We start from the raw sequence: 10,684 nt of genomic DNA on the forward strand, positions 1-10,684 counted from the left end.
GTATTATTACACTGCAAAACAAATTATCTTTGAACAAAATGATTTCAGTGATTCGTTATAAACAGGCATAATCCGCACTAGTTCGATAAGAGGGAAGGAACCCTATCATTTGAACCAGGGATACACTGTTATAGCCTAGCAAACACACTTCGGCAACTAGACACATCCCAAGAGGTTTTATCTGGAGTCACCCACTCACATCTTAAGAAGTCTCCTTTCTTTCCTGCCTAAAGTGACTTAAAAGTATGCAGTTGACGTCCAGATCATCAGGCATGTTATTACATAAAGTTTCAACAGCTAGCTGGCTAGAGCGATCAATTGAAAAGTACTCTTTTTAAATACCCGCAAAAGATAACGCCCTGATCCTCAAGGTTAGATCCACCGCTACACTCAAAAAAGTGTATTGGAAGCCAGTCTCTCAAACAGCAGGCTGCAGTGCAGTAAAGGGGAGTGGGCATTGCGGGAATTTCCAGTAGCGGCCGATTCTTTGCCTCAGGCAGCTTGATTTGTAGAAGTGAAAACTGTTGTAAGAAGATTATAAACTGCACTTATTCATGGGCTATTATACCCAGTAGCTGTGTTTAAAACAGGTATGTGAGTTTGACGTAGCAGCTGGACAACAGGAGGCGCTGTGACTTTGTTCAATCAAATAAGTCTCCTGTACACCTATAATTTCAGTGAAACAAAATTGTCTTACAGTTGCCTTTCAGTAGAGGAAACCTACTATTTAAAAGAGGGCTGATTCTTTAATCAGTTATGTGTGCTGATATCATTGCTTATGTTTTTTAGATGGACGGAGAATGTAATTTTAAACAGGTTGACTTTTGAGCCAGCTAATATTTCTGCTACAGTTTGCCTTCTAACTTTTCTATATATTTTTGCAAGTGTATCTAGCAAACATGTGGCGTCGACAGTCATCTTCTTTTCGTGGGTTTTAGCTGATCTCTTTTGGGAGCTAATATATTTAGGCAGTTGTTCACTAGAATTACATTGCTGTGGAAAATAGGATACTATCTTGCTTATCTCACACAAACGAAGAATAGTTTGTAGTGTAGTCACTTGAAAAAGAGAGGACCTTTTGCTCCTGAAAACCCCGCCAGTTGCATAGTGCATTTGTGTGTACTTGTATGTTATCCAAACAGAACCAAAAATATTGAAATAAACAAATGACTCAAAAAGTACTAATTCATAGATTGATTAGTACTCATATGATTGAGAGAGAGAGAGAGAGAGAGAGAGAGAGAGAGAGAGAGAGAGATACTGCATTGTTTAATGATATTGTCTCTTAGTACGTTCCAAGTGGATTTTGTTTCAACCTAAATCTTTTATTTACAGTGGGGCCATTTTAAAAAGCGGATTGTAATCCAATGCCTTTATCTTTTTATTTCTTTAACGGCACATTTTCATCCCTTGTTCTCTCCTGATGATTTCAGAGTTTTGTTTGTTTCAAGGATTTAATTTAATTCTGTTGCCAGATTTAAAGAAAAAAGGGAAAGAAAAAGAACAAAGAAAGGGATAACAACGCGTTTACTACACAAGTTAAAGCCTATTTCTTCAAAGCAGAGATATTATATATGAGGCTATATATTAGAATGTTAATTTATTTTAGGTACTTCAATAAGAAAGTTGTTTAAGGTGTGATGCACGAGAATTTAGCACAGTATTAGTAAAAAATACAAGGACAGTTAAATGTGGAGGCAACCAAAAGCCGTTGTACATGTCCCATCTGATAAACAAATGGTAAAGAAATTCAGATCACTTGTGTATTTTTAATCTGTTTGCTATGTTTCGCATATAATCGATTTTCAAACGCCCAGGAAATTGTAAGGTGGTTTATTCCCGACCCCTGCCTTTCCCCGAAGGCTTTTTATTACGAAGTAATACAAGTTCTGTCATCGGGACAAACATAAAGGATGTTGCTAAGAAACCCAAGAAGAGAGAATCACAAAAGCTAGAAATTGATATCTTAGTTCACCCAGTTCACCCCCCTACAAGGGCTGGATGGATCGCTCACGTGCTTTTTCACCTTTTAGCCAAGTAAGCCCATTATCAGGCAGGCACCCGCATTTCTTATGAGAAGTCAGAATAATGCACAATTTAAGTTACTAATCCGCTACTCATTATTATCACTGTTACTGGGTGACTATTTCCAAGCAAGCTTCTGGTCTGAATGCTTTCTATAACAAAGATATAAAATGGTTTCAGTGACTCACCTGATGTTTGTCAAATATAGGTTAATGTCAGTGGATCCGCATTCAAGCCGGTGTTCGTATTTATTGGGTGGCTTAGCGTCATGCCTCACCGCTGTGACTCACATGGCATGGTTTCTAAATGTGTGACACAGTAAAAGAGAATAATAAAATATACAGCTACATAGAAACCTTGTATGAAGGACTGGACTGGCTTTAGCCCATGAACATGTCAATAGAATTTTGGAAACATATGTTCTAGAACTTTGATTGAAATTGGAAGCACCAAAGTTATTTGCCTTGGTGAGTCGGAAGGCGAGGGGGTGGGGGTAGAAAGTATTGTGTGATGTGGTCATAAGACTAGTTCTCATTTCTTGGTGTGTGCTGGCTGCAGTGCTCAGTCAGTACTTTGAAATATATGCCGGTCGCCAAGTTAAAGGAGCATCTACTGTACTTTAGTAAACACAGCCCGGTAATCTCCGGGTTTGGAGGCTGGGTGGCCTTTTGTATTCTATTCAAACAGCGGGGGCTGCCCTTCCTTATCTACTTCGTGTAATTTCCAACGATCTCTGCTAGCATTTCTACTGGCCATTTGAAAGGAGGGTATTTTCCTTTCCTACTCTCCACTCCCTCCCCCCATCCCTCCTCCCACCTTTGTCTCTCCTTCTTTCCCCGTAGCTTAAACCAATTACACTGCTTTGCAAATAAAGTGACGCCCCGGGGGAGTTGCAAGCGAGTGGAACTGCCTTGTTTGCAGGTGCATCTCCGGCTTTGTAGGTGCGAACGTCTTTGTGCGGCGGACAAATGGGGAGAGGAGGAGGAGGAGGTGGGCACTTCTGCGACGTAAGATCCACATCAGCTCAACTCCACTCACATCCCAGCCGGCACTTCCTCACTTTCTCAAGTGTCTCGACCCACACCGCTCCCTGCCTCCTTTTTGGCTTATTATAGGCCAGATCTCAACCCCCTTCCTCCCCCCCCCCCCCCCCCAAACCTCCTGAGTTGGCTTCTTGCTAGGCTGGGGCTGTGTCACGCTCCCTTTCCTGCTGCCTGTCTCTTGCAAAAAGGCTGGATGGTTACACCGGGCAGGTTGGCTCCATGATGTTAGGTGCTGTGAAAATGGAAGGGCATGAAACTAGCGACTGGAGCAGCTACTACACCGACAATCAGGAGGTGAGTGAATCATAAGAGCTCCTTGTTTGCTGCCCCTGAGCCGCTGTAGCGGGCGAGGGGAGGAGGAGGGAGGGCTGGAGGACTGGGGGTGTGTGTAACAATATGGGGAAGCGGTTTGCACTCTAGATCCTGCCAGTGCAAACGTGCCTTTTCCAACACTGAAGCCGGCCAAGCAATAAAGAAATCGCCACGCTTTCCAATAGCCCAATGGCGTTTCCGTGATAATGGGGCTGCTGCTTGTGCTTGGAGTGAGTGGGAGTGCAGGGGGGAGTTAGCGAGCTCGTTTAAGGGGCGTCATTTGTACTTTTGCACACACAAAAGCGCCCCGTAAACTCTTGGCTCGGCGCATAGGACTGTGCCCGAGCTCTGAGCGCCCTCAGCCCTGGGCTCTCCAGATGGTGCAGTGTGAGGGCCACGAGTTGCAAAAACCCTTGAAAAAACACTAGCGCCTTCCGTCGCCGTGGACTAGCTTGAATTTTAAGGCCTTCTTTACCCACAGTTTTCAACGGCCTCACCTGTTAATTCTGGTGGTTTACTGGGCAAAATAATCAGTCGTTTGTACTTTGCAAGATTTTTGAAATGTGGGTGCGCTTCTGCCTGAGACCGGAGGGTGGCGTTGCTGAGAGTCGGATCAGGCTGGCACCGGGGAACCTGTCTCTTTCCCTTTGCATTTCCATGTTGTTCTTATTTTTACAATATGCTCAGAAGGAACAGAAAGAAAGGATCAAACATAAACAAATGAACAATGATAGAGGGCAAATAAAACACCATTACGGAGTGAATTACCTCCCCTTGGAATATGGATTAAAACACAACAGCGATTGCTGTTTGCACATTTGTGGATGTGGCCGTGTAGCTTTCACACTGGAATGTTTGTGAAAAACAACACACTTAGCATTAGACAAGTAACAGAGAATATCTAAAGTCATGCACAGATTAGTATATAAAAGGAGACACTTCACAGTAGAATTGTAAATGTGTAGGGCTAAAATGCGGAATATACTAAATATTTGCACACACATATGAGTGTATATGTGTTCCCATACACTGATTTTTAATGCTGAAGGGGAAAATAAGAGTCATATTAAATACTTTGCTTTTCTGTATTCAATATTCACTACCATAAAGTTCTGGAAGCCTCCCTTTTACTATGTTAGTGACAATAGCTTATCCTTATTTGTTACTATAATAAACTCACTGTACAGATTTTTTATAAGGGAAACGCATTCCTGTTTTAAACTGTTCTGGGAAATAATTATCTCAATATAAATTAAAATCAGGCTTGTAAGAGAAAAAGGCATGGTTGATTATAATAAGTAGCTGGAAATACTACAGTCCATCAACAAAATAATTAAACATAGCTTTTACTTAACAGAGTTGCATTTGTTCACTCTTAATTGTAAATGAACGAAAAAGGCCTTGACCCCATTTCTATTAAATTAGATTTAGCACCGGTTTATATACCTTTACTAATTCTGGCGATAGATTTTAGCAGTTCTGAAATGTGTTAAGAGTCGTAATTATATTGCACATTAGAAGATTATAAAAATCATAAGGAAACACAATATAGGATTCAGAGTATTTATACTTTGGGAAGTGTTTTTAATGTTAAATAATGTGACACATTAGATAGAAAACAAATAACTGTACACGCGTTGTCTTTCAGAAATGTATAAATAAAATAATACGGTCTGAGCACGAACTGCTGAATTTCTTGTAATGGTATATTATTAGCTTGTTTAACAAAAAATTCAAATACATGGCAGCCATATATATATGATGATTCTTTTGTAGCAAAAACCTAGGCAATTTAATTCAGCCTTGTCTAAAATGTAATTGGACAATGCACACACGTTCATTTTTATTAGTTGTATTAGTTTTATTAACTAATCAAAACATTAACAATATGGGAACATTCTAAGAGTAAAATCTAGCCTGTTTTAGCCAATTGTTTTGCCATTATTTTGTAAGTATGGTGTGTGTTCGACTTGTTTTGGTATAAAAAGGTGAGATTGTAGTTTAGCGTAACTTTGTAATATAACTGTATACTGCATCAGCCGTTGGGGATATAAATACAAGCGCTTTTTCCAAATAACACTGAGTAAAAATATTTAGCCTTCTCCCCCCACTCCCTTGTGCACGAAACAGCTGGAACTAAAAATGGCATAGTTTCAGTATTCCAGTAATGAAATGACACAATATTAAAGGCAAAAGGTATTCACGTTGGCTGGCCGTTTGTAAGACACGTCAGCTAATACTCGTTTTTATATATTACTACTTTTTATATGTAAATAGGCTGGAGGTATAGAAGCAAATCTGTTTCAATGAAGCCTGAGTGTCTTGTCTTGCCCCGGACAGTCAGATCGCCTCCAGAATCGCCGCGGTAACTTTCCTGGGGTGCGGCGGCGTTCTTGCTTTGTGTAAGGCAGGCAGGGAGACATTGCCCCCGGCCCCTTGTGTAATGAACTCTTAGGGGGTCGCTTTCATAAAGTGTTCTGCCTTCTCTTCTGCTAACCGCCTCTCTTAATCTTGTGTCCCTGCTGTAGGCCTATTCCTCTGTTCCCGTCAGCAACATGAACTCCGGACTGGGATCCATGAACACCATGAACACCTACATGACCATGAACACTATGACTACCAGTGGCAACATGACATCCAGTTCCTTTAACATGTCCTACGCTAACACAGGGCTTGGGGCAGGACTGAGCCCAGGCGCCATGGCAGGCATGTCTGCTGGCTCCACAAGCGCCATGAACAGCATGACTGCCGGGGTGACGGCCATGGGGACAGCGCTTAGCCCGACCAGTATGAATGCCATGTCGGCTCAGCAAGCTTCAATGAACGGCCTGAGCCCTTATGCCAGCATGAACCCATGCATGAGTCCCATGGCGTACGCTCAGTCCAACCTCACCAGGACCAGAGACACCAAGACCTTTAAGCGAAGCTACCCCCATGCCAAACCCCCCTATTCCTACATATCTCTGATTACAATGGCTATCCAGCAGGCTCCCAGCAAGATGCTGACGCTGAGCGAAATCTACCAGTGGATCATGGATCTGTTCCCCTACTACCGGCAGAACCAGCAGCGGTGGCAGAATTCCATCCGGCATTCCCTCTCCTTCAACGACTGCTTCGTCAAAGTGGCCCGCTCGCCCGACAAACCCGGCAAAGGATCCTACTGGACCCTGCACCCCGATTCAGGCAACATGTTTGAAAACGGCTGCTACCTTCGCCGGCAGAAGCGCTTCAAATGCGAAAAGCAGGCGAACGTCAAAGGCAGTCAGGAGGGCAGGAAAGACCACTCCGGCGCCTCCAATTCCAGTTCTAATTCCCCTTTACACAGAGGTCACAATAAACCCGCCCAGCTGGAAACCGCAACCTCCGTTTCCAATCCCAACCCTTCCACCAGCCCCCCGTCTATGGACCACAATGGAGCAAGTACTGAGCTTAAGACCTCGGCTTCCGCGCCGTCCTCTACCATTAGCTCAGTCCCAGCCTTGGCGCCTGTCCCTCACCCGCCGCACTCCCTAGCCCATGAGTCCCAGCTCCACCTGAAAGGCGATCCCCATTATTCCTTCAACCACCCCTTTTCTATCAACAACCTCATGTCCTCCTCGGAACAGCAGCACAAGCTGGACTTTAAAGCCTACGAGCAGGCTCTGCAATATTCTTCTTACGGGGCGGGCATCCCAGGCGGGCTGCCCCTGAGCAGCGCCTCCATGGCCGGTAGGAGTAGTATTGAGCCCTCGGCACTGGAGCCTTCCTACTATCAAGGTGTGTATTCCAGACCTGTGCTAAACACGTCTTAGCTCTGCTCCGTCACCTCCCGCATGGCGAGCCTGATTCTCCCACTCTCTAGCCCTGTAACAAAACTGTCAGGTCTCCGCACGCTCCGTGCAAAAGGACTGTTACTTTATTATTGTATTCAAACGCGTTGTGTATGTTATTATAAAACAGGCCCCCTGCGAAGTTGAGCGAACCCCCCTATTGTACATATTCCCCGCCCCTCGCCTCTGCCCCTCCAAAGATCGCTATAGCCTTTGCAGGGTGTTATTAACGTTAAAGAGAGAGAGAAAGAAAAGGTTGTTGAGCTTGTAAACTATTTGTTTGTGCTTTCCATCCCCACCCACTCCTCCCTTCTGTGCTCTATAATCTCATGCAAGTTTACAGGTATGTGGCAATACTTTTAACAATACGGAGATGAAGAAGCAAGCAAGTAGACATATAAGGTTCTTTTTTTAATTAAAAAGGTTGAAGGACAATACTGCTGTGAAGTAGCAAAACACTAATCTCTAAGCAACAAGAAAACTATTTACTTTCTCAGATTATCCTTTTGATACTTGCAAAATACTCTTCGGGTAGCAGAACAGGCATCAGCACAGATGCCATGGGCCGGATCCTGCACTCTCATTGATGTCAATGGGCGCTTTGGAGCGCAGAATTTGGGCCAGATATTTCCAAGCGTTACCTGTCTTGGGATTTAATATAAAGTTACAGAGGTCACAGTCAGTTGGATTTTTTTTCTCCCAAGCTGTTACTGAAGATTCTCATTCATCGGGAACTCTCTTCAACATGTGGATGATATGATTATTTAATTTGAGTCTCTTCATTGTATACAGACTAGGCCTATATATGTATAACAACGTTATTTTTTCCAGAAAATATTGAATATTAGCCCAACGCAAAGAAAGAGGAGAGAGAGCTCTTTCTCCTTATATCTGTTTCAGAATGACATCCAGAATTTTTTATGGCCGTTTAATTATTGCCATTGTTAGCTTGTTTCATCCAGTGTTAATGCACTTTCCACAGTTTTACACGGTGTTAGCATAGACAGACGGGTCTTCTTATTATTCCTGTTCGCTTTCTCAATGTTCTTAATTTATTGCATGGTTTATATTTTCTTTCTTTACAGCTGAAATTGCTTTAAACAACAGTAAAAAATTACACATGAATTTTTTTTAAAATGTTAATTTTATAAATGTGATTGTAATTGAAAAATATTTTGATTTAAAATGATAACTGAGAATTTAAGCCGTGAAGTATGTTTTTGATCATTTGCAGTTAAGGACTTTAAATAAATCAAATGTTAACAATGAATGATTTCTGCTTTTCTTTCAATCGCATATGTGCGAAGATAGAATAGACTTACATAAAATATAAAAATAGAGGGTGGATATGAAGGCATAATAATTATAAACGAAAGACTTATTAAATGTTGAATAACTCTAACATTGTGAACTATAATGGGGATGCTAGCGTTAATAAGGAAAGCGATATCTGCTTTATTAGATAGGTAGATAGATAGATAGATGTACCACACAAGCTCTCTCTATATAGTAAATATATTCATGCATAAACACGTCAAATTTAAAATTCACTCGCTATGAAAAAAGTGCAATTAGATGAAAGTATAATATCCTTTTTCTTTAGAGTTTTAAGATTACAGAGTTTCGAAATTATCTTAACCAGTGCTGTGAATCTTTTGTCATTTTAGGGCGGGAAAGAAACTGAAAGTATATATCGGTGTGTGTACTGTTTACTAGGAAAGTAAAACTAACATTTTACATAATATCCAAACGGTAAAAATCCACAACAGAGGATGTTTTTATTTTAAATGCCATTAGATGCCCCTTACTGTATATTTAATCTGTATTTATTGCAAAATATGCAGATGATTCCGAGTCCAGCTGTGGATAACTAATTTAACAAAATGTGCTTGTTGTCCTTCTTAACGCTGTTCCTAAATATTAATTGGTCATAACTAATATTGTTATGTATGCCAGCGTGCATTCCTCTCTGTATTGAAATGCAGCAGAACTGTTTGCAGTATAGAATGCAACGCAGCTATGTGGTTTTGTATAAACACATTTTGTACCTATTCTTCTAAAGATGCAGTTTCCAGGAATTAAGCTGTTGATCATTGTTAAACTTGAAGAAAATCTCTTAAATGCAACTTCACACCAATATGCTGCTCTAAATCACAAAAATCATTAATCTCCTTAGATACTAGGCTCAGTTTCCAGTCCACCTACTTCTTTGTAGATCTTGCTCAGATTGACATCAATAACAACAACAACAGCTCTGGCAAACGCTGATCCCCAGCAAGCAGCACTTGTTTGTGAACTGCATCATCGCGAGGGGTATGAACTTGAACAGATTTTACTTTGATCAGCCTACTTCATACAAGAACACGAGATAAAAGAACTGTGTAATTCTCTTAATTATCACACAATTGCCCCCTGACTGGTCGGGGAAATTGAAGACAAACTAAATTGGGGGGGGGACACCTCAGAAATCCCATAGCAAAACCAATTCTTCAAACCCTGCGGTCCAGCCAGGAAAGAAAGGAAAATCTATAAAAGGCAAGCAGCTCTGGGCTTTTAAAAAAATAGTTTGATCCTTCACTGAATGAAGCCCGTACTCTGACGGGGGGTGTAAGGACATAGACACACACAGTGAAATAAATTCCACCTTTTGCTACATACTTCTATTTGATCAAATATAGATTTACAAAATGAGTTTTCCAAATGATGTATCATGTATTCTAGAACACTTTGAAATGCGAACCGACACCTGGTAGGCAACATGAGATGTTTAGCGGTGTATCTAGATGACATTACTTCGCAGCCCCTACACATAACACTGTCTATGCCGCCTGGAGCTGCAGGCTGCTCAGTAACACTGCAAATCAGGCCAGATGAGCCCTAGTCTGCCGTCCTAACTCACTCTGTCAAAGGGAGTTTTACCCCAGTCATTACTACACAGTCTAGTCTATTTTAAGTAGAATGTAACTAGTCCTCCATAGACCAGTGCTATACGATAATACTCTACTTCAAAATGAAAACATGGATGTAGTGCTTTGGGACTTTGCACAGAAAACCTAAATTGACCCACAGCGGTTAAATATCAGGATTCAGACCTTAGCTGTGGAATACAGCCAGGATGTAATTGGCCTGGTAGAAATACTATGGGTGTGTATAGTAAAATGATTAACCAGACCATTCTAGTTCAAAATTATCTATCTGGCTGTCTAGGCATCTAGCTATAATTCAGTCTATACTATAAATAATATATATTTCCAGGATATGCATTAAATATTATAAACGTTAGAATCTCTGTTTTCTAGACTGGAACAACAGTGACTACGATGGGGAAACCATATAAATGGAGTAGAGGGGAAATTATTCATTGCTAACATGTAAAATGTACATATTTTTAAATGTTAGCGAATACAGCTTTTGTGTTTAGTTCAAGACAGAGTCACCAAAAGGAAGGAAAGTCGTGTATTTTCTGCTCCATGCTCAGCTATCAAGTTCTGTGGT

The 10,684-nt window shown here is 41.4% G+C and overlaps 1 protein-coding gene across 1 annotated transcript; it reads left to right on the top strand.

Annotated features, from left to right (window-relative positions):
* Window positions 1-2,936: 2,936 nt before the first annotated feature.
* On the top strand, window positions 2,937-8,459 carry FOXA1 (forkhead box A1). Its single transcript, XM_034769832.1, has 2 exons — window positions 2,937-3,362; window positions 5,909-8,459. Exons 1-2 carry the CDS (start codon window positions 3,288-3,290, stop codon window positions 7,169-7,171), a joined length of 1,338 nt encoding a protein of 445 aa, XP_034625723.1. The 5' UTR covers window positions 2,937-3,287; the 3' UTR covers window positions 7,172-8,459.
* The last annotated feature ends 2,225 nt before the right edge of the window (window positions 8,460-10,684 follow it).

The sequence above is a fragment of the Trachemys scripta genome, chromosome 4, assembly GCF_013100865.1.
Source record: "Trachemys scripta elegans isolate TJP31775 chromosome 4, CAS_Tse_1.0, whole genome shotgun sequence".
NCBI lineage: Eukaryota > Metazoa > Chordata > Testudines > Emydidae > Trachemys > Trachemys scripta.